Source organism: Mytilus californianus, unplaced genomic scaffold (assembly GCF_021869535.1).
Source record: "Mytilus californianus isolate M0D057914Y unplaced genomic scaffold, xbMytCali1.0.p SCAF_9, whole genome shotgun sequence".
Lineage (NCBI taxonomy): Eukaryota > Metazoa > Mollusca > Bivalvia > Mytilida > Mytilidae > Mytilus > Mytilus californianus.
In genome coordinates, this window is record NW_026262745.1 from 18,279,057 (window position 1) to 18,304,531 (window position 25,475).

The 25,475-nt window shown below is 32.5% G+C and overlaps 1 protein-coding gene across 3 annotated transcripts in view; it reads left to right on the top strand.

Annotated features, from left to right (window-relative positions):
• LOC127716431 (uncharacterized) overlaps positions 1 to 25,475 on the top strand; it is a 140,107-nt gene that overhangs the window by 64,725 nt on the left and 49,907 nt on the right. For all 3 annotated transcript variants that reach the window (XM_052222618.1, XM_052222616.1, XM_052222617.1), the window contains 4 exons: positions 2,409 to 2,469; positions 12,800 to 12,855; positions 17,418 to 17,534; positions 23,256 to 23,468. In XM_052222618.1, the coding sequence (XP_052078578.1) occupies positions 2,413 to 2,469; positions 12,800 to 12,855; positions 17,418 to 17,534; positions 23,256 to 23,468 (443 nt within the window). In that variant the 5' untranslated portion in view covers positions 2,409 to 2,412. The remainder of the gene's footprint in view (positions 1 to 2,408; positions 2,470 to 12,799; positions 12,856 to 17,417; positions 17,535 to 23,255; positions 23,469 to 25,475) is intronic.

Sequence of the window (25,475 nt, forward strand, 5' to 3'; positions counted from 1 at the left end):
ATTGCAATTGACGTTGAATTATTTCTGATATAAAAGAAGAAATATTTTCATTTTTAAGCAATGCGAACACAAATCTAGTATTTTTTCCCTGGAATTCAGCATATTTTATGAAAATAAACCGATCCTGATGTACAAAAAGAACCAAAATCAAATGACGGTTCATAATTTCTATCAAAATAAAGAAATTATTGCATTCTTATCTAACAAAAACAAAAGTTTATGCATATTTATCCTTCAATGATTCACATTTTATACAAAATTACTTATTTAAATGCATTTATAATGACTGATTGCAATTGAAGTAGCATTATTTCTGATATAAAAGAAGAAATATTTGCATATTTAAGCATTGCGAACAAAAATTTAGTATCTTTTCCCTGAAAATCCGCATATTTTATGAAAAACAACCAATCCTAATGTACAAAATGTACAGAAATCAAATGACGGTTCATAATTTCTATTTATATAAAGAAATTATTGCATTCGTATTCAACACAAAACAAAAGTTTAAGTATTATTCTCCTTACATTATCAAAATTCTTACAAAAAAAAATCTTATTGGAGGACTTTGAAATAACAAGTTACAAATAACATTGCATTATTTTTTATCAAAAGAAGAAAAATTGGTAATTTTAATCAATGCGAACAACATTTTAGTATATTTTCTCAGATATTATTTTGATTTTATACAAAACAACCAATCCTAAACCATAAAAAGTACAAAAAGCCATAGGCAGTCAATAATTTAAAATGAAATAGAGGAATTTTGAATATTTATCAAACAGAAACAAAAGTTTCTGTATATTTATCAGTAAATTATTTATATCTTATACAAAAGTACTAATCTGAATGCATTAATTATGACTGATTGCAATTGACGTTGAATTATTTCTGATACAAAAGAAGACATATTTACATTTTCAAGCAACATGAACAAAAATTTAGTATCTTTTCCCTGAAATTCAGCATATTTTATGAAAGATAAACAATCCTGATGTACAAAAAGAACCAAAATCAAATGACGGTTTCATAATTTCTATCAAAATAAAGAAATTATTGCATTCTTATCTAACTAAAACAAAAGTTTATGTATATATATCCTTAAATTATTCATATCTTATACAAAAATACTTTTCTGAAAGCATTTACTATGACTGATTGCAATTGAAGTTGCATTATTTCTGATATAAAAGAAGAAATATTTGCATATTTAAGCAATGCGAACAAAAATTTAGTATCTTTTCGCTGATATTCAGCATATTTTATGAAAAACAACCAATCCTGATGTACAAAATGTACCAAAATCAAATGACGGTTCATAATTTCTATCAATATAAAGAAATTTATTGCATTCGTATTCAACACAAAACAAAAGTTTAAGTATTATTCTCCTTACATTATCAAAATTCGTACAAAAAAAATCTTATTGGAGGACTTTAAAATAACATGTTACAAATAACATTGCATTATTTTTTATCAAAAGAAGAAAAATTGGTAATTTTAATCAATGGGAACAACATTTTAGTATATTTTCTCAGATATTATTTTGATTTTATAAAAAACAACCAATCCTGAACCATAAAAAGTACAAAAAGCCATAGGAAGTCAATAATTTCCATTAAAATAGAGAAATTGTGGAATTCTTATTTAACAAAAACAAAAGTTTATGTATATATATCCTTAAATTATTCATATCTTATACAAAAATACTTTTCTGAAAGCATTTACTATGACTGATTGCAATTGAAGTTGCATTATTTCTGATATAAAAGAAGAAATATTTGCATATTTAAGCAATGCGAACAAAAATTTAGTATCTTTTCGCTGATATTCAGCATATTTTATGAAAAACAACCAATCCTGATGTACAAAATGTACCAAAATCAAATGACGGTTCATAATTTCTATCAATATAAAGAAATTTATTGCATTCGTATTCAACACAAAACAAAAGTTTAAGTATTATTCTCCTTACATTATCAAAATTCGTACAAAAAAAATCTTATTGGAGGACTTTAAAATAACATGTTACAAATAACATTGCATTATTTTTTATCAAAAGAAGAAAAATCGGTAATTTTAATCAATGGGAACAACATTTTAGTATATTTTCTCAGATATTATTTTGATTCTATAAAAAACAACCAATCCTGAACCATAAAAAGTACAAAAAGTCATAGGAAGTCAATAATTTCCATTAAAATAGAGAAATTATGGAATTCTTATTTAACAAAAACAAAAGTTTATGTATATTTATCCTTTAATTATTCATATCTTATACAAAAATACTTTTCTGAATGCATTAACTATGACTGATTGCAATTGTATATGCCATATATTGAAAAATACACAATCTATTTTTATGAACATTTAGATAATCATTGTTTATATTATTTTTTTACATTTAGGATAATGCATAGTGGTAAATACAATCCTCCAAGTTCTGCAACAGGGGGACCAACATCAAAGGTAAATACATTTTTACTACAATTAATCTAAAGAATAAAAAATTTTAAAATCGAAAATGAAGTTAGTTGATTTATTAGCCACATTTGATGGGAACATAAATTTTCGTTTTTGTTTTGAAATATAATGGGAATGCATAGCATTGTTACAGCACGCTAACTTGTATCTTAACTATATAGATTGGTGTAAACTCGTAGCATTTGCAAAACAGTAGAATATACTACCAGACTCAAGCTGGTAGCCACTTTTAGCAGCCAATCAAGATAGCAGCCATTTTTTTCCAGCAGCCAATTTTCATGATATGTCTAAAAACCAAAAAACTATATAAGACTCAAACGTTCCAAAAATCTCAACATCTGAGTTTAATATAATTTAACAGCGGAATTCGACAATTTCACGGCTTGTGGTGATTCTTAAAAGATTTCAGTCCGTTTTATGTACCAATAATGATAGCAGCCACTTTTTTAGGAGGACACTGTTTGTTTAATAAAAAATTGTACAATTTAAAATCATTTTTTTCGTTCTTTTTCTCGCTCTTTGATTCCTTATGATTAAGAGCTACAGAAACAATGTAGGAATAAAAATAAAAGAAATCAAAGAACAACTAATATTGTAAATAATGGATTTAATTAAGATATGATAATTCGTGATATTTATATATATATTATAAGAAATTTGTTTTGCATGCACACGTATAAAAATTGCGGTTTTTATCCAACGCAATCATAGGTTTGAACGTTGTTTTCAATTTAGACATGTTTATATTTTTTTCGTTTGGGCTTGTATTATATTTGCCTTCGGGTTTATATGTTCCGTTCATCCTATTTTGACTCCTCAAAATTCAAGAGTCTATTCTAAATTGAGGTAAATTGTATGGCTTTCCAAATACCGTTTCCATTCCTAACATCACTGAAGAGACATTAATTGTCGAAATCCGGATATGGTGTACAAAAACCTTTGCACCTTTTGTTTGTGGTATACCATCTTTTCTGCAAGTTTATAGTTTTCTGTTTAGTATTAAATTTATAATTAAGATCCATTTATTACATCGGTGATCCGTCTATTTGGCAATCGCCAATGGCAGTCAGCAGGGGTTAAGAACATTTGTTGTTCGACCTGTTAGACAAATGCGTTTTGTTAAAATATACTTTTTTACTTTTTTGGTCTTTTGGAAAATGTTGTTTGTGCTGTATTTAGACCCCTCTAACAAGAAATTTGTTTTGCATGCACACATATAAAAATTGCGGTTTTTATATATATATTAACAAGTCTTAATTGAAAACAACGTTCAAATCTATGATTGCGTTGGATAATAACCGCAATTTTTATACGTGTGCATGTAAAACAAATTTCTTGGTAGAGGGGTCTTAATACAGCACAAACAACATTTTCCAAAAGACCAAAAAGCGAAAAGTATATTTAAACAAAACGCATTTGACTAACAGGTCGAACAACTGATGTTCTTAAACCCTGCTGACTGCCATTGGCGATTGCCAAATAAACGGATCACAAGATGTAACAAAATAGATCCTATTATTAATTTATACCAAACAGAAAACAATAAACTTGCGGAAAAGATGGTATACCGCAAACATGAGGTGCAAAAATTTGTACACCATATCCGGATTTCGACAATTAATGTCTTTTCAGTGATGTTAGGAATCGAAACGGTATTTGGAAGGCCATATAATTTACCTCAATTTAGGATAGACTCTTGAATTTTGAAAGAGTCAAAATATAATGAACGGATCATATAAACCCGAAGGCAAATATAATATAAGCCCAAACAAAAAAATATAAACAAGTCTAAATTGAAAACAACGTTCAAACCTTTGATTGCGTTGGATAAAAACCGCAATTTTTATACGTGTGCATTCAAAACAATTTCTTGGTAGAGGGGTCTAAATACAGCACAAACAACATTTTCCAAAAGACCAAATGAGTGAAAAAGCATATTTTAACAAAACGCGTTTGACTAGCAGGTCGAACAACTGATGTTCTTAAACCCTGCTGACTGCCATTGGCGATTATATATATGAAAACAATTCGATATACATGTAATGTTGATCTTTTTTTGAATGTGAACAAGTACTTTCTATAAAAATCCTACGTGGACTATTTTGTACGGCATGCGAAATTACTAATTCATAAATCTAAAACTGAAATTGTCCTTATCAAATGTGCCAGTACAAAAGATTGACATATAACTAAAATTGTGGTGGCCAGACGGACGAATAGTCTGGGTTAATACCTTTGACCTTAGGTCTGGTTCGGAACTTTGCCGTAGGGATATGCCGAGGAGTGCCGAATGTGTTACTTAAATGGAAAGTACGTTAAGGGGCAATTGTGAACCTCTGTGGTGGCCAGACGGGCCTGGATCCCAGAAAAATATTTAAGTGGCGAATAGCCTGGGTCAATACCTTTGAAATGAGCTAGATCTGGTTCGGAACTTTGCCGTAGGGATATGCCGAGGAGTGTCCAATGTGTGGTGTGTATGGAAAATACGTTATGGGGCAACTTTGAACACCTGTGGTGCCCAGACGGGCCCGGATCCCAGAAAAATATTTAAGTGGCGAATAGCCTAGGTCAATACCTTTGAAATGAGCTAGGTCTGGTTCGGAACTTTGCCGTAGGGATATGCCGAGGAGTACCGAATGTGTAGTTGGTAAGGAAAGTACGTTTAGGGGTAACTTTATACCCCTCAAAAACAAGAAATGTATCATTGTCGAAGTTGCCTTCCAAGCGGTCTTCACATCATCATCACGACTTTCTCAAAAGGTATGGACAGATAAAGGTACTGAATTTTACAACATGTTAAGGAATTATTTCAAAAGCACAACATTGAACTGTACTCTCCCGAGAATGAAGAAAAATCAAGTGTCGTTTAACGTTGGAACCTTATCATGAAAGAGTAAATGTTTAAATACTTTTCGGCGAATTCTACGCGCACTTACATCAATATGTTGAATGATCTCGTTCATCAGTACAACACGTCCAAGCATAGATCCATTAAGATGACTCCTATCGCTAAAAAAGAACACGAAAACAAAGTGTACTGGAACTTGTTTGGTAACCTTTTTCCATTTAAACAGAGTAAATTTAAAGTAGGGGATACAGTTCTAATTACTACAAAGAAAAGTGTGTTTGATAAAGGATACACCCTTTGGTGGACCGAAAAAATCTTTACGGTGTCCCACGTGTTAATCACTTAACCCCAAAAGTATCGTATCAAGGATTGTAATGACGAGGAAGTACAAGGTTCCTTTTATGAACCTGAACTTCAAAAGACGGATCAATATTTGTATCGCATCGAAAAAGGGCTTGCGAAAACGAACCAAGGGTGGTGTGAAAGAGGTCTTTGTTCAATGGAATGGGTACCGTAAGTCCTTTAATTCTTGGATCAAACAATCAGACATGCAGTAACAACCTTTTAGCAAGCTTTATAGACAATTTGCCCAAGACTATAAAGGTTACTTTCCCTATATGATTTATGGGGGTGAAGGCTTAAACATCTGAGCTATGTCTTTACCAGATACTGAACCACTAACGGTTTTTGATCTCCCAACAGCATGTTCCACAAGTGCATCGATTTTTTGATGTGAGGAGTTTTTAATCTTATTTATTTTTCCTCGAGTTATTATTAGAGAGTGGTCTTAAACTCATCTACTTTTTTCTCGAGTTCTTTAATTGTTGCATCATATCCTTTCTCTAGTCGTTTTATACCCGTCTTCATCTGGTTACACTCAGATTGTAATTGTAATTCTAACTGTCTCGTATTGTCTTTCACTTGCTGAATGACCCATCGTTTTGTTGCAGCATCCGTACCATGACTCGGAGATTTTAGATTAGTGATACGATAGTCGTTCATGTTCAAGTCTTCAAGCAATTGACTCCTATTTGTTTCTCTCTTTCCATAAAATCCAAATTTGTCTGCCATTTATTTATAGCATCCAATGGAAAACACAACTTCATCAAAAGGTTGACCTTCCGACAACAATTTCAACACATACAAACAAAAGTGTCCACAGACCACTGTTCCTCTTATCTGAAGTTCATCGGTGTTGTAGTCAATGTTAGGTTTTTAGTAATTTACCATTTCGTCGGAGGGTGGAAGTCCGTAAGAATCAAAATACACTTTGCTAGTTGTTGTCTTATACCAACACGTCCAATGGGTTCCAGGTCCCATAACGGTATCATTGTTTAAAATACCACACTCTTCATGGTGTGGTTTGGAAGGTAGGGTATCCCGCATTAATACACCTCTAAAATGCATATGAGGTATCTTAAGAGTTTTAACTGCTTTCTCCAACTCTCCGTTTGATAGGGGCTTGTTGGGATGTAGAATGTTGTGTATTCGTATCATTTATTTTACTCTCCGTTAAATAGGGGCTTGTTGGGAAGTAGAATGTTGTGTACTCGTATCATTTATTATAAGTTTTCTAGCCTCCAAACGGGGTCGAAGTTGCAATCGTCTTTCAATAACATCCATCTTCTGCTTACATATGATAAATTGTTGTTGTTCTTTATATAATAAATTTTTACGAGGTTTGATTAATCCAGGCATTGTTACTTCTACCACCACACGTCTTTAAGATAAGTGTTCAATTTTGTAATGTCCATGTGCCAGGGTACTGATTCCATCTTGTAAAATGAAACGTTTGTCATCTTGTGCTGCCAGGGCTACATTGTTAATTTCTTCAGTCACCACGTTGTGAAGGTAACTGCGAATGACATTCTTTTTTCTATGACAACTTTGCTAGGTCATTGAACACGTCTTGTAATCATTAATTGTAATGTTCTGTCGAATGACTTGTATCTTCATTCCTTTAGCTTTCATGGTGTGTTGACCATCATTCATTCGACATGAGTACATCTTGCACGAAGCCCTACAAACTCAGCCATCATTTGACCGCCACATTCATCCTTTAACATACCAATCACTTTTTTGTTGACGTTGGTTGGAATTCCAAACGGGTTGTCCGTACAGTAGTTTGATGTATCAAACTTGTTTTGAATGTGAGGTATCATGTCCTTGTAAAAGTCGTCGGTTTGAATTTCATAGGCTAAATTGTCAGTGTCGGTAAACAGTAGTCGAGCCTTGTTCCCATAGGTTTTACGCATGAAGTCATAGTGAAAGTCGTACATTAAAATCTTTGAAATGTCTAAGATGCATGCTCCTAAGTACACAGGCTTGTCAAACTTGAATTTGGTTTTCGTCATGTGTACTGCTACCATGGACTCGTTAAACACCACACGACGGTCAAAGTTGGGTTTAGCTATCAGTTTCAACGCTTGCTTCTCGGTAGTCACTAATTTTACATTTACACGTTTACGTATATTTTCCATGGTCTTTCCAAACATTGAGTTGTTCATCAGTTTAAAAAAATCCTTCTCAGACTCGGTGGTGGCTATGGTTCTGAGGTTAGTGTTCAGGTCAATGAAAGTTTTAAGCCAACGTGATTGTTTAAATTTAAACAAATAATGCACTTTGGTTAATACCACCCAATGGGAACAACACTGTTTCAAATTCTATGATAAAGAACGTACTTAACACGTTTGTTTAAATGCGGTACCAACTTATGAACCTTGTTCATTTCTATCTATGTTTTCATGTAAAAAGGGTTAGTCGTTATGACTACCGTAAAGGTCTGCTGGGTAATCCAAATCACGTTCAATCATGTACCCAGCCTCATCCTCATCTTCCCACATGTCAATGTCTTCAAAGTCGCCCATCTATTCAAAACTCCCTGTTGATTACGGTTCTGACATGGCCAAAAAATACAAATTGTTAGCACCTAAGTATTCCAAGAAAGGTTGTGAAGGGTCGTAGTCCCTCATGTATTTGTTGTTGGCCACCCCATGTCGATGGCTTATTTGAGCATCCCCCGCATCCCCACCCCCTCGTGTCGCTTTTTCAAACAGAAGTAACATGTCTGGGTCGTGTAACAATTCTAATCTTATTTTTAACGCCGCATCGTAAGCTAGCCCTGGTGACGTGTAATAATGTAATAGGTCAAGCCCCGTAATGCTTTAAACAACTATCCCTAAAGATTTCAAAGATATCTTCCAATTGCACAACGTCTCCTTTCAAGTACAAGTCGTGGTAGTATTGTAATGTTTGACAGTTAAATGTAGTAAACACATGTTGTGCATGAGCATAGTCAGCCTCACTAACGTGTTCATTGTTAAGTCGGTTGTAAAACTGGTCAGCAGGGGGTAGTTGTGTTTCCTTCATGTTGTCATCACCCTTCATGAAATCATAAGGATACACACCCTTCCTTGTCATTAATTCATAATGCTCCCCAAAACAAGCCTTCACTACCTTTTAAATGAGAATGGAAATGGGGAATATGTCAAAGAGACAACAGCCGAAGGCCACCAATTGCTCTTTAATGCAGCGAGAAAATCCCGCACCCGGAGGTGGACCTCAGCTGGCCCCTAACTAAAATTGTGTGCTAGTTCAGTGAAAATGGACGTCACACTAAACTCCAAAACATATTAATGAACTAAAATTAAAAAACATACTAGACTAACAAAGGCCAGAGGCTCCTGACTTGGGACAGGCGCAAAAATGCGGCGGGGTTAAACATGTTTTGTGAGATCTCAACCCTCCCCCTATACCTCTAGCCAATGTAGAATAAAGAAACACATAGCAATACGCACAGTAAAACTAAATTGGTTCAGTTTTAAGTTCTTAGCTAAGATGTCTAACGAATTTAATATAAACATACATGAATCAATGAATGGCATTTATAACCCACCCACTTTCTTAAAACTAATGTACTTTTCATCGGTATTGGGAATGCAATTCACTTCACCCTCGGTAAACCCCAATGCCTTTACCAAAAATTGGGCGTCATACCCTGTTAAGTTATGAAACACAATGGGAATAAAGGTGGGTAGTTGAAAGTCTATTTACATTTTTTATGTGCTGCACCATCATACTTACCTGTCAAGTGGTCGTGATCACGCACTTTGTCTTCCCCTAATTCATCATCTCAAATGTGACAACGTGTACTCGCTTTAAAACATTGGTGGTCTTCTTCGGTCATCACCATGTCTTTCTTATCCATGTACATGTCTGCAATGTCCTTCACCTCCTCTTCCATACAAGGCAAATGTTTTAACAACGTCTTCCCCTGAGTATACTTTTGTTTCTTTGTACTCCCCATGAGCATACTTGACACGGTAGTAAAACCCGAAGGTGTATGTCGTTGGTAAGCATTCGCTTAAGCTTTTGACTCGTCAGGTTGGCATGTGTCTATCTGTTCTAAGTAACATTCAAAGTCAAAGCATACATAACATAAGGAATTCGCATTTTACGTTTGTAGTTGTAAAGGTATCTTCTTCTGGCATCTCGATTTTCACTGCATCCTTCTGAATACAATACTCTAAATGTTCGCCTAAAATGTCTTCTCTTGAAAAGTTGTTCATACACCTTCGACAAAAAAAAAAAAAAAAAAAAAACACTTTACCATTGTGGGATGACACTTGGGCACTTAACAAATGTGATAAACTTTTTCCAACAGTTATGTTGTTTAGTAGCATTGGTTAAATACAACAAGTCTATGTGGGTTTTGTCCTTTCCTATGTTTTTTGAAATTCTGAACGGGTACACTTCTAATTGTTCTTCACTTTTTGTGCTTCTAACATTTTACCAATCAAAGCACTTCGACTTGCCTTAACAAAATGTACTAACATCCTGTGGTTTGAACGGTTCAATGGTCACTGTACCGAATACACCATTTAGTACTTTTGTAATATCTTTCACCTTAATAGCAGGTTCCTTTGCTATGTCTTGTTGTATTAAGTGTAACAAGACGTTTTTCCTTAGACTATAAGTATAAGGTATACCACGTTTCTTTGCTTGTAGTATTAATTCATTCTTAGTAAAACATTCTGTACGGGGTAACACTTGATTAGTTTTGTCTTCAATAAAGTTTACCAACACGTCTTTTGGTTTTCTACTATTCCCTTTTAACCCCAAATCCTTTGCCATTTTATGTTATTGCTTTACCGTTGTTTTTACTTGACCCTTTGGTGTTTTCTTTATAAACCTAGCACCACCACTTTCATTAGGTATACGTGTAGTAAATGACAATCTAGATGGCCAGGTATTTTTTCGTTTGTTGATGCCATAGTTTATTTAATACCTTGCACACATGTCTTTATCGTGAGTTTTTTCAATTTTTCACCCCTCACTACCACTTGTATTTTTTTTAAATCTAGTGTTTACTAGATGTAAAAAAAATCAAGACACGTAATACTTCTCAGTTTACTGTCTAACTAGGGTGTAGGAAAAATACTCTTGTTTTGTTTTATCACTTCGTTTTAAACCATTACTTCTTATGAACGACCCTTCCAACGTTTTATTTTCTTTATTCAACCCAGGTAGGTCCTTCCATTTAAGCACTACTTCTTTTTGTTCTTCCTTTGTGTGAAAGGTATTCAGATCAATGAAATTACATTGTTTATAAGATGCCATCGTAATCTTAATACTTACAAACATATTTCTTTATTCTGTTTTTTTTTCAATTCTAAAAAAAACACCCCGTACTCCTATTCAAATTCTAACCCTAACACCCCTAACCCTAACATACTTTACCCTAACACGTTATACACCTTACTCCTATTCAACAGTTTTAAATCGTACTACTTTCACTTTTACACCATTACACTACTTTCACTTTATAATGTAACGTCACTACTTTTACTTTATAGTATGACGTCATTTTCTTTTTCACTTTCACTCTCCTAACTTTCACTTTCACTTTTTGTTACTAAAATTGAAAGTGCGGTAGAACTCTCTTTTCTACACTACTGGTATTGGCTCAGGCTATTCGCTACTCAAATATTTTTCTGGGGCCCAGGCCTGTCTGGCCACAACAGAGGTTCAAAATTGCCCCTTAACGTACTTTCCATACCAACTACACATTCGGTATTCCTCGGCATATCCCTACGGCAAAGTACCAAACCGGACCTAGCTCATTTCAAAGGAATTGACCCAGGCTATTCCCCGCTTAAATATTTTTCTGGGATCCGGGCCCGTCTGGCCACCACAGAGGTTCAAAGTTGTCCCTTAACATACTTTTCATATCAACCACACATTCTTTCGGTACTCCTCGGCAAGTACGTACGGCAAAGTTCCGAACCAGGCCTAGCTCATTTCAAAGGTGTTGACCGAGGCTATTCGTCACTTAAATATTTTTCTGGGATCCGGGCCCGTCTGGCCACCACAGTTTTAGTTATATGTCAATTATTTGTACCGGCACATTTGACAAGGAAAATTTCAGTTTCAAATTAATGAATTGGTAATTTTGTATGCCGTACAAAATAGTACAAATAGGATTTTTTTTAGAAAATACTTTTCACATTAAAAGAGAGATTTACATTACATGTATATCGAAATGTTTTCATTTCATATATACAGAAATAGATATTAAAAATGGTTTCAACTGAAATACTGGATATTTGAGGATGCCGAGTGTATGGAAAGCATGTATGTAATTTTTCTATCGTACATTGCATCATTTTTATTCAGTTCAAATTGGTTGGAATTATATATGTATAACACGATTCCTCACAACCCACTTAAATCTAATATTAACAATGGTAGTTGTATTTTGTTTTTTTTTTATTTTCTATTCCTACATTGTGAAGAAATAAGAAAAACGAGAAAAAGAACGGAAAAACGATTTTAAATTGTACAATTTTTATCAAACGAACAGTGTCCTCCGAAAAAAAGTGGCTGCTATCATCATTGGTAGTTAAAACGGACTGTCTTCTTTTGAGAATCACGACAAGCCGTGAAAATGTCGAATTCCGCTATCAAATTATATTTAACTAAGATTTATAGATTTTTGGAACGTTTGAGTCTGATACAATTTTTTCGTTTTTAGACATGTTATGAAAATTGGCTGCTGGAAAATAGTGGCTGCTATCTTGATTGGCTGCTAAAAGTGGCTACCAGCTTGAGTCTGGTGAATATACTTACATATATTGTTTTCAACCAATTTTGACTTCACTTGACGGGAATAAAATACAAAACAAAACAAAAAGAAAAGAAAAGCCAGAAACTTCATTAATAAAGATCCTGATGTCCGTGGGTACGACAAATTTGTATAAAGTATCTTCCCCATGCATGCTCGATATCAAAGTTATTAATTAAAAAAATGTACATGTTTGATGAGCATTAGACCAAAATGGTCTGAGCAGAGCCGCCAAATCTTCAAAGATCGACTGTGACAGTGGGAGTTTGATTCGGTTTTGATTTAATTCTGTAAATACGACTTCATGTACATTTTTCTTAACATGCAAAATCTGACTATTTCAGAAAAGTAAAACTCCGAATGCGCCGTCACCAGCACAATCGAAAAAAGACCCACAGCGGTATGTATATAGCTAGAGGGGTGTTATTATTAACTTACTCAGTGTTAATATAAACAGATAAGGAGATGTGGTATGATTGCCAATAAGACAACTATATATCCACCAAAGTTCAAATAAAGTGGATGTAAGCAATTAAAGGCAACCGTAAGGTCTTCAAAAATAGGGGAAAAAAAAACCATACCGTATGGTCGGCCCTAGCATGAAAAAATTGAAACAATTCAACGATTGAGAAAACTAACGGCCTAATTTATATCAGAACAATTTACGAAAAACAAATATGCCAAACATGAACATATTAGATTTTTTTTGGAAAAGGTGCTTTCTTTTAATCAATCCCTGAAGTTAATGTATCAATTCTTTTATGTTACTTTAGTTTGTAATTAACTGATTGATAATGACATAATTTTATAATACCTTTTCTAATTTACTTTAGGAACGCCGAACAATATTTTCTATAATATGTTTTTAACGCGTTCACTTCCATGTTGGTCTAAACCATAACAAAGTTGAAACCAATAGAAAGCGTTTAAAGTAATACACTGTCAGCATGGTCAGTACCATATCGTATTTTTAAAACTGAAATAATTAGTGTATGCAGATTCAACAACATTGCCGTTACCGTGGTGATATTTATGCGTTAAATAATCAAGAATTGTTAAATATACGGCCTAATTTATCAAGAGAAACTAACTTTAAACAAATCTAATATAAACACCAATAACTGTCCAGCCCTTGATGTAGATATTTCGTGTTGTTATTTTTTTTCTGGTCAGTGATGTTCCTTTGGCCCCATCTTACGATGTTTTAATACATCCAAATTCGTTCGCTGTGCCCGTGTCTGTAGTGACGTTAGAGATTTCATTAAACGTTATCTGTGTTACAATGTTAAATTATTAAGTCGTGGATTTGGTTTGAAAGTTTGGCTATAGAAAACTTATTACAATCGGAATATCACTTTCTTACTTATACAGTGATGTTATAGAGCCCGTAAATTTAGATACGATCCTTTGAAATAAAATATTTAAAAATGTAATTTTTTAACACTGTTACACGGTCTTTGATTGTTGTTTTTACCGTTACTAAAATTTTTTTTGTTATAATAAATAAATTTTAACATAACTATATACATGTAATTCTTCTAATACAGGTATGAACACTTAAGGTCCGACATCCTGTCGATACATATATTTTATCATTGCTCAAGGTCTTCATTTTTCTCATACTGTTTATGACGTCTTTACAATAACATTCATTTGATGTTTAATCTGAGAAACATGATTTTATTAGTTGTTATTGGCTTTGAACTAGATTTCAGTAACTAAGAGTAAACTTAGTGTCGTTAGTCTTTTTCTTATTTATTGTTTGCTTGTTTGTTTGTTTTTTCGTTTGTTTGTTGTTCTTTGTGTCGATGAGGCAATCCCTTTGTAACAGATTATATTGATAGTTTATTTTAATATTGTGCTGTTTCACCATTGATCTAGATTTAAGAAGGACTGAGCGCTCCAAACATGTATAACCCCGCCATATTCTGTATATGTATGTCCGTAGGTATCGTTTATCGCTGTCTCTCTTATTTGTTTTTCGTTAACTGATTTTAACAGAAATTAGACGGTTGGTTTTCTTATATGTATTGCTTTTGTTCCATTTATTTAATTTCTGGACCTTTATAGCTAACAATACGGTATGGGTTTTGTTCATTGCTGAAGGCTGTACATTGACCTATATTTGCTTAAATCTTCGTAATTTGGTCTCGTGGATAGATGTTTTATTGGCAATCAAATACCATTTTATCTTATCTTATATGAATAAGCTCATATAAAAAAAAACATCACAAGTGGAAGAAGACTACATTTCGGAAATACCGGTCCATAAATTTACAAATAAGTCATTGTACGTAAATATAAATAAGTTTGAAAATTAAACAACTTGGAGACAGGAAGATGCGTCAAAAGAGAGACGAGGTGTTCCCGAGAGTAAAACGTTAGTGAAAATTTTATCCTTATAGTTAGTATCATTTCCAACCTCTCTTAAAATATGTCAGTGAGAAACCGTCAAGACACTGTGAGAATAGTTTCGGACAGAAGCTGTTCTGCCCTACAACAGTTTTGGACAGATTTATCCTCGAACATATTCTTACAGTTCTATCCATAAACAAATTTGAACATTTCTACTGTGGAAATATTTCTGAAATTTTCCTCTCGAAAATTTATGGACGGTATTATCACAGAACATATTCTGACAGTTCAATCTCTAGAACATTTTGGAAAGATCTACTTTATTGATATATTATATATATTAGTTTAAACAAAATAATTTTTAGGTATATCGATGTTAATTTTTTATTAGCAGTTTAGTTTGGTTCATTGTTTTGAAAAGAACACGATATTAAATATAGTATAATAAAAAAAAATTATGCAAACCCAGTTTCTGTTAGAAATTTACCAAGCTTACAATTTCCTGTGTATAAGAACAGATCACCTAGTAACACGTGGCCACATACAGGTACCTTTTGAGGAGAGTTCCTACATAGCTGTTGTTTCTTTTTGGAGGTTGAAAAAGTCGTACCACTTGACATTTTTCTGTGCTTCTGTCTAGTATTTCACTCAGGCGAAGAAAGCAACTAAAATGCTTTAAATATATTTCCACATAAATATTCGAACACACTTTTTTACTTTGACCCCTCTGCCAAATGAAAACTTACCGTAGGATGACATCACCCATAAGTTGATGTTATCATGTAGAAGACGTTGTTTCGATCGCAACACTAAGATTTCTGAAGTATCAAGTGACTCTTCTATGAAAAATGAAATCGGAAACGGAAAACGAACTATCTGGGACTTTAAATTATTCATTACTCATATCTTAATTGTATACATTCTTTAGCTTTGATCTTAAGTTAATTAGGTACTCGTTACTACATGTAGGATTAATAAACTTTCGAACATGAAATCGAAAATACATACAATCACACGAACAAAATGTAGTGATATATAATTTTAATTTTTTTGTAGTTGTATTTTACATTGTTTGAAACTAAATCATTTTCTATGAAAGGAAATATACATATCAATATCAGTTAACGATCAATCATAATGAATGTACCTACATTTTCAAAAGATTATTCAACCATAGTTTACTGGTAAGCTCAAGTTTCAAACCACTCATCGAGCAAATGCAATTGTCATTGTTAAATCCAAATATTCTACCTGTAATTAGAATCTCACTGTGCTATTTGATCAGTAAAGTTTGTTAAAAAAAGGAACAAAATGGTACTTCTGAAATATTAGAATACGTTTCCTGTACTGTTTATGCATGAATGAATATAAATGAATAACATCAATATGAGAAAAAGCATAACTCACATACATCCAAATCTCTAATAGAAAAGTCCAAGGAAAGTACATTTAAACCAAGAAAATATAAAAACTATAATTTTTTACTATTCAATCGTTTTATATTAAATATGTCATGACTGCCAAATCTTGATCAGCACTTATCTTATTTAAGTCATTCAGAACTGTTCTATTGTTTTACATTTATGTCCTAGAACAGTTTTAGACAGGTCTTAAATGGAACTTATGTGAACTGTTCTAACATAATATTGATTCGGACACTTCTACCTCAGACGAAATTTGAACTGTTATACCATAACACAAACTTGCACAGTTCGATTCTAGAACATGCACTGGAAGTCCTAACCTAGAACTATTTTGGACAGTTCTATCATAAAACAGAATCTAACATACATTAGATTCTGACAGTTCTACGTACCCTAGAACAGTTCTAGGTTAGAAATGTTTAAGAACAGATCTATGAGAGTTCATTTTGGCAGTTATTTATATATATTAGAATCGATCCAAACTGTATGTATTTTAAACCGTGACAAAGACTGACTATTTAGCATTTCACGTATACGGAATGAAGGAAACACGATAACGATTGAAGGATAACATATGACATCCACAATAAAGACGCTAAAAGACAGAATTAACGACAGCAACGCTACTTTTACTTGAAATAAACTCGTTGATATTAATGAATGGCAAGCAATTCATTTTCTTTACTGCTTGCATGATGCGTGCGTTATACTCAATATAAGCTTTAATCCAAGGAGATGTTTATGTTCAAAGTAAACTCCAAAACAAAATAATTCCAAAAAGGATCTTCAGAGTGAGAATGTGTAACTGACTTTGGACGAAGAACTGTTGCATTGTTTGTTTTTTTTTCATTCTGTGCTCGTACGCAGTAATTCCGTGTGATGAATTGATACACCAAATCCTTTCTTACTCATTTCATATCGTTTCTTTCTTCAATTTATCTACTTATTATGAAATGTTTTGTATGTTCATAAGGTTGAACATGTAGTCATTATTACTTCAAAGTTGTAGCAATATTATTTTTTCTTTGAAGTTATATATATATATGTAATGGTAAATATCCAAGAAAATTTGAAATTGAAATTTTGTCAATTATTATGTAGTATTTGATTAGCATAACATTTATTGTCTGAAGGGAATTTTAGAATCCATATTCATATTACTATTTTTCTTTATTGATTTAAGGAACGACCAAGACGAAATATTGGAATGCATCTGTTCTCTCGGCAAGAAGATACGTAAAGACTTTAAAAAATCGGGGAAAATTCAGACAAGTGTGAAAGAACTTGAAAAAGATATACAGTAAGATATTTTGCTAAACTTAAGAAAAGTTAGAATATGAAAATCACTGTAGAAATATATTCTTTAAGAACTGTGAGTGGTACAAAACAGTTTTCACTTAAACCTATACTAACTTTTATTTAGTAGAATTACTATCTTTTTCGTTTAATCATATTTTGAAAAATATTCTAAAAAAACCCTTGACATTTCGTTTGTAGGAGCTGTCTTTTCTTACCTGATGACTAGTAAAAATTATACATCGAGAAACATTGGAATTCTTTGCGTATTTAAATTAAGTGTCATGTTTCCTTTTATAGAATAACCAAACGAACAGTGTAATAAACGTTTTTTTTTGAAGTTATTGTGGGAACCCGATTCAGTAGTAATATGTCACTGTTTACGATGGCGAGTAGGAGAAAAAAGTAAACTAACAAAAATACCGAACTCCGAGGAACATTTAAAACGGAAAGTCCCTAATCAAATGGCATAATCAAAAGCTGAAACACATCAAACGAATGGATAACACCTGTCATATTCCTGACTTTGTACAGGCATTTTCTTATTAAACCTGGTTTTATAGCTAGCTAAACCCTCACTTGTATGACAGTCACATAAAATTCCATTATATTGACAATGATGTGTGAACAAATCAAACAGACATAATAGGTAAAAATGTAAAAATTAGGGGTACAGCAGTCAACACCGTGTTATAGTCTTAATCACTATGAAAACAAACAAATATATCAACAGAGAAAAACAAAAAGGCATATCGACAAAGCACATTAGTAAAAACGAAAGACAAGAATACAAATCAAAGTACTGAAGTACTAAACATCGGATGACCGCAAGATCTGGTTGATGGTCACAGGCACTTGTTTCAGAAAAAAATCATATCTCTATACCTGAAAGTTAGGTTAAGGTACATAGATATATTTTTTTTTTCTGTGACAAGTTCCTGTGTGGATGATGAATAAATGACAGGGAATTCAACCTCACCGTAATAATAATTATATTGTAGTGATTTAATCATTTGTTATCAATATAATAAAGCTGGTTTGTTGTTATACATTATATTAATATTTGTATAACAGTTATATATATAGCAGATCATCTTAATAACTCTACAGGCAAATTTTCATCTTTGTCAGTGCAAAACGTCCTCGAGATATTCTTCCGCATGCGTTAACACACATTTTCGGTATTCATGATTTGGTACTTATATATATATATTTCTCACGACAAAACATTTTCACATCATTTAAAATATTTTCAGGAATATGACAGTTGTTATCCATTTGTTTGATGTGTTTGAGCTTTTGATTTTGCCATTTGATTATGGACTTTCTGTTTTGAATTTTTCCTCGGAGTTCGGTATTTTTGTTATTTTACTTTTTCATGAGTATTCAATATTTGTATAACAGTTATATTTATAGCAGATCATCTTAATAACTCTACAGGCAAATTTTCATCTTTGTCAGTGCAAAACGTCCTCGAGATATTCTTCCGCATGCGTTAACACACATTTTCGGTATTCATGATTTGGTACTTATATATATATATTTCTCACGACAAAACATTTTCACATCATTTAAAATATTTTCAGGAATATGACAGTTGTTATCCATTTGTTTGATGTGTTTGAGCTTTTGATTTTGCCATTTGATTATGGACTTTCCGTTTTGAATTTTTCCTCGGAGTTCGGTATTTTTGTTATTTTACTTTTTCATGAGTATTCATTGAAGAAATGAATTTATAACAAGCGATAAGGATTGTTATTTTGCACTCGATAATATCCGCGTATTTATACGAAATACGTTCGGTTATCAGTCAAAAGCGTAAGAAATTTCGACGGCAACATAACACCAGTATGACCTCTTAAGGTCACATCCGATGTAAAAATTACCATATCACAATAACACAATAACGGGATGTATAAGTACCGAGCCATGCCAAATTGATATTACCAAAAATAGACTAAACAGTAAAAGTAATAGTTTACAAAGACAAATAAAAGAATATATAATAACACGTTATTAAGATGATAAACAAAAGGAGATCATTTACACGAAGAACCTGAATTAATTGGGTATTTATTGCGGTGTGAATTTAGAACGGTTTCAAAAGTTGTCCTACTTAAAGTACATAGTGCTTTTGAAGTTTTTGTTTAATGAGATTGTCGAAATGTGAAACCTGTACAATTTAGGATGTACATAGTCCGGGAGAACATACTTCATTTATTAGTTGTAATTGGCTTTGAACTAGAATTCAGTAATTACTCTTAGATCGGTACTTTGTGTTTTTTGTCTAATAGTAGTTGTTTTCATCTTTTTTGTGCTTATTGCCTATCTGATAAGTCAAGTTATTTCAAACTGTGTTTTACAGTTTGTTCTTATGTTTGTGGTTTTACTCCACTGTACCATGAGGGAGGGGGGGATTGAGCGCTCAAAAACATGTTTACCTCGGTACGTAGTTTACGTGTCTATTCCAAGTCAGGACATGTAATTCGGTAGTCATTTCTTATACATATAAAAATGAGGAGATTTGATATGATTGTCAATGAGACAACTATCCACCAAATTTCAAATGAAGTGGGTGCAAGCAATCATAGGCAACCGTACGGCTTTCAAAAATGAGAAAAACAACCTTACCATATAGTCGGCTAAGCATACACACTTAATAACAAATGGCCGTGTTATCTTACAAATATTATACAACCCCTTGTATCTGAATCTACCAAGCACAATATGCGTAACAGCCACATTTATAAAGTTCTTAATCTGTATATTTAATATTTTCTTCTCACTACTTCTAAGGCTCTGGGTCAATTTGTACATACTAGTAGTTATACGAAATTTAAGTTCTATCCATACCTTAATACAGTCTTTGAAAAAAGTATAACAAAAATACCGAATGCCAAGGTAAATTCAGAAGGGGGAATTCCATAAAACTGAAAAAATCAAACGGTATCAATCAACGGAACAAGTTAAAAACAACTGCCATATTCATGACTTGATACGGACAATTTCTGAAGAAAATGGTGGGTTAAACATCGTTTTAAGACTAGCCAAACCTCCAACTTGTATGGCAGTTGTTTATAGCTACGTTGTATTGATAAAAGTGGAATGAGAAACCCAAACAGACATAAAAGTTTAATGTGACAATAATTGGGATCCAGCAACAAAAAACTGTGTAAACCCACATCACAGACATAAAACAAAACGGACAAAAAAATTTAACAGAGGTCTTGACTGACTTAAAAAATACATTATATTTATACTGTTCCAGTTTTTGATGATATTTAAAAAAAGAAAGTTTTTTGACTAAGATAAATATCATGAATATTGCTTGAGAGATTTTAAATATTTCAACTGATTCAGTATATTTTGTTGGAAATATTAAAAAAACAAATCTTAATTTGCATTACATTTGACACAATTTCCGATTTCCTGAAAAATGTTGTAGTTTTTGACTCCAAATAATAATTTCTTGTCATGAAATTTTGTCTGTTTCCGTTTACAATTATGTTTACAATAGATAAACATTTAATAGACAACTTTTCGGTTTCCTATTTTCGAAGATTTTATGATAATTTCTGGCTACGATCTTTTATCAGTTTCCTCCTACAATCATGTTTGTAATGGATCAACAAGAGTTGTATTGTAAAGACATATTTCATTCTATTGATATCATATTAAAATGAATAAGTTTTTCATTGATTAAAATAAAAACGATGATTTTATCCCAAAGTCACCAATTTCCATCACTATTTATATATATATAATTACTTTGTAGACTGTGTATAAATGACCAAAAATGATGACATCCCGATTTCTATTCCCATTTCACTTGGCAGTAAAATTGATATCGTTAATGTTATCACTTTTACTGGGTCGATACTGTAGGAATATAAGTCCCATATGGTATCATCCCAAAGAAAACAGTACTCATGTACTGACTTGAATATACGGATTTTGTTTTGATACAAATTTACTGTTAGAAAATTTCGAAATCATTATGAATAAAGAAAATAACGTTACGGTAATAGTCAAATATTAAAGAGACAATGGAGTAACATTAGTATGTTTCGTTGGTTCATTTGGATATCGAAATTATCTTTTCACTGTGTATACCTTATAACAATATAATTCCAGAATTGCAAAGCTTGTATGCAGAACGCGCGACAAGTTTGGAGAACCTGTTCGTTTTGAATTAACTTAGATTGAAAACTCAAATCAGGAGTAATTAAAAAGAAAAACATAGTCAACATATTGTCTTTCGCTCATATGATGGTATTCATCTATCACACTTAATACAGAATACACAGACATTGCAAAATTGTTAAAATTCTAGTCTGTCATTCGGTTCATACAAAATTCCTGTAAAACTACCAAATTCAGAATACCAACAAGTCTGTGTATGCCTTGTATGCAGCTTTCTTGGCATGTTGGTTGAATTATTATTTGACAATAATTTTGATTCTTGATTAACACTCAAAACAGGAACAATAATTTTGATTAAACATTCATTATAACATTGAAAAAAAAAACAAGTAAAAGAAGTTGGAACTGATCACAAGATTTTAAATTTTTTTCTACAGTATAAAATTGTACACTGATCAGAAGGACAAATCTTATAGTCCTTGACTTTCCTGTCAACTAGAACTGTTTCAAACCATGTAAAAAGAACTGCTCGTTTTTGCATGATATATGATTGCTCGGTCATATAATGATTCTGACAGTTTTACTCTAGAATGTATTCTAACCTAAAACCAATTCTGAGAGTTATATCCTAGAAATGATTTTAAACGTTCTACCATAAAACTGATTCTGACAGTTTTTAACCGAAAAAAAACAAAACATTTCTCTACTAGGACATAATAACAGATTCTAACAGGGTTTAGGAACTTTCCGTTTATAATTTTCCGCGGAGTTTAGTATTTTTGTTCTTTTACTTTCTTCAACCTTCTTCTTCTTCTTCTTCGTTTCTGTGTCTTCCTCCTGCTAAAAAGGAGCACATCCAAACGGATTTAAAAATCTGGGCTTATATTACACGGGCACAATATCCATATAGAATGTATGGCTTATGTAACACGGGCGCAATATAATCCACTTTAAAAGTAATCCACATAGTAAGTCACTTAAAACGTCTATCATAAAAGTATGCACTGTTTTTTAAAAATGTTAATATATGTACAAGGTAAAAACCGTAGATCACTTTTGGATAGTTCTACCGTAGAATTGATTATATGATTCAGTCAGTTTAACCCTACAACCGAGTCGAAAGACCAACACGGATTCTTACACCTCTACATTAGAACTAAATCTTGTCATTTTCTCCCAAGAACTGGTTCTGTCAGTTATACCCTCAAACTGGTGTATAGTGCAGAATTGTTCTAGAACAGATTAGATCATTTCCAAGACAGCTTGTTTCAGCAAATCTGAAAAGAAGTTAGAACTTATATAATATATAATTATGCAATATATACATCATGTACAAGCCAATCCCTACATCGTCCAGGATAAAAGTAAGTTAGAATGATAATTACACGGAGATATGCAAAGAGCCAACTTCCCTTGTTTTATCTCGATCCAATATCATCATTGCAATGACCGAAAGTCGGGTTCCCCTGTTTATCATCGAATGGCCAAAACCAGAACCGATTAATTACATTTACAGGAGTTTTGTTAATCTGAGATACATGTTAAGGTGGAAATTGAAATAAAGTATTTTAACTATTTTTAGAAGTTTGATAAACGATATTGTAAAAGAAGAAAAGAAGCATGATGAAACTAAAGGGCCTGTCACTAAAGACAAAACGAAAGAAAAGGATAGTTCCAAAAAAGATGCAACGCAAAAAACTGCAGTAAATGAAGAAGAAACCGATTTGTTATCTTTATTTAAGACGATGAAACATGAGAAGATAAAACTGAATAGTGATTTAGTGACTGCTAGGAAGTATGATCTATATAGATATAGTTTATTTATTTAATAGGCGAAGATAACTGAATGCTATGTAGACTACACATTAATTGAGGCAATGAAAACCACCAATAAAAAATTGGAAGCCTACACATTAAACTAGATAAAGCAATTATAGGAAAAGAAAGAGACAATGTAATAAACAATTGTAAAATTCGTTTATAAGTTCACAAAGTAATTACCAATTTTACCACGGAAAATTCAAAAGATTATTTTATTCGAAATAAGACCGTAATGGAAAGGGTATTCACCAACATTTTGATTTTTTTCAAAATGTCAAGACATAATTATGGCGGTTCTAATTAAATTTTCTATATAGAACTTAAAATTTAATGCTTTATTCATTGTTCTTTACACGAATGAGGAAGTCAGTTTCCCTATAAATACATGTTCATTTTAATCTCACAAAACAAACAAGAATGTTGGTGCGCTGTCTACTTCATAAATTCATTCATTTTAAAACTGAATGTTTAAAATGTAGTTTTTTTTCATTTTGGCAATTATCTCCATCGAATTCATAAATAAAAAATAATTATGTTAATCGTCTTTATATTTAAGTAATACGGGTCGTCTCAAATTTCGCAATATTGTGGAAAAAAAGAAACAGAAATGAAAGTTTAGGCCTTCGAAATAATATAAAACATTGAAACAACTCTTACGCTAATTAAACTACAATACAGAACCGTTATAACCAAATAATATAAATTAATATTGATAGACTTGGTTTTATTTCAACGAAAAATATTTCAATGCGTGTGCAAAATAAGATTTTTGTTGGTTCTGCAAATAAAAATTACATTTATTAAATAGCTTTGTGCGTCCGTCGTATAACCATGTATAAATCATTAACAATTGCAACACGAACAAAAATTGACAGCCCTGCGAAGAAATCGTTTGGTGTTTACAGGTCACAAATTCGTTTTGTTCAAATAAAACTGATTTAGTTTTTAACCGGATTTACGAAGCAAAAATCGGTTATTGATTTGGGGATGTACGGCGGGCGGTCGGGCGGGCGGCAGTCAAATGTTATCCGTGCATTTACTCATAAACCGTTCAATCAAAGCTTTTAAAATAATGATATGTTGTTACTGACAACAAAATGCAGGTCAAGTTCAATAATAACGATTTTAACTTTTACCGTTCAGGAGTTATGGTTCTTGAAAGATTGAAAAATGGTGTTTCCAGTCGTGTCCGTGTATTTACTCATGAACCGTTCAACCAAAGTTTTTAAAATAAAATTTTAATATGTTGTTACTGACAACAAAAAGGAGGTCAAGTTCAATAATGACGATTTTGACTTTTACCGTTCAGGAGTTATAGTTCTTGAAAGATTGAAAATGGCGTTTCCAGTCATGTCCGTGCATTTACTCATGAACCGTTCAACCAAAGCTTTTGAAATTTAAATATGTTGTTACTGACAACAAAAAAAAGGTCAAGTTCAATAATGACGATTTTGACTTTTACCGTTCAGGAGTTATGGTTCTGGAAAGATTGAAAAATAGCGTTTCTAGTCGTTTCCGTGCATTTACTCATGAACCGTTCAACCAAAGCTTTTCAAATTTAAAAATGTTGCAACTGACGACAAAATGGAGGTCAATTTTAATAATGACGATTTTGACTTTTACCGTTCAGGAACTATGGTTCTTGAAAGATTGAAAAATGGCGTTTCCGGTCATGTCGTTGCATTTACTCATGAAGTATTCAACCAAAGCTTTTAAAATTTAATATGTTGTTACTGAAAACACAATGGAGGTCAAGTTCAATTATGATGATTTTGACTTTTACCGTTCAGGAGTTATGGTTCTTGAAAGATTGAAAAATGGCGTTTCCAGTCGTGTCCGTGCATTTACTCATGAAGTATTCAACCAAAGCTTTTAAAATTTAATATGTTGTTACTGAAAACACAATGGAGGTCAAGTTCAATAATGACGATTTTGACTTTTACCGTTCAGGAGTTATGGTTCTTGAAAGATTGAAAAATGG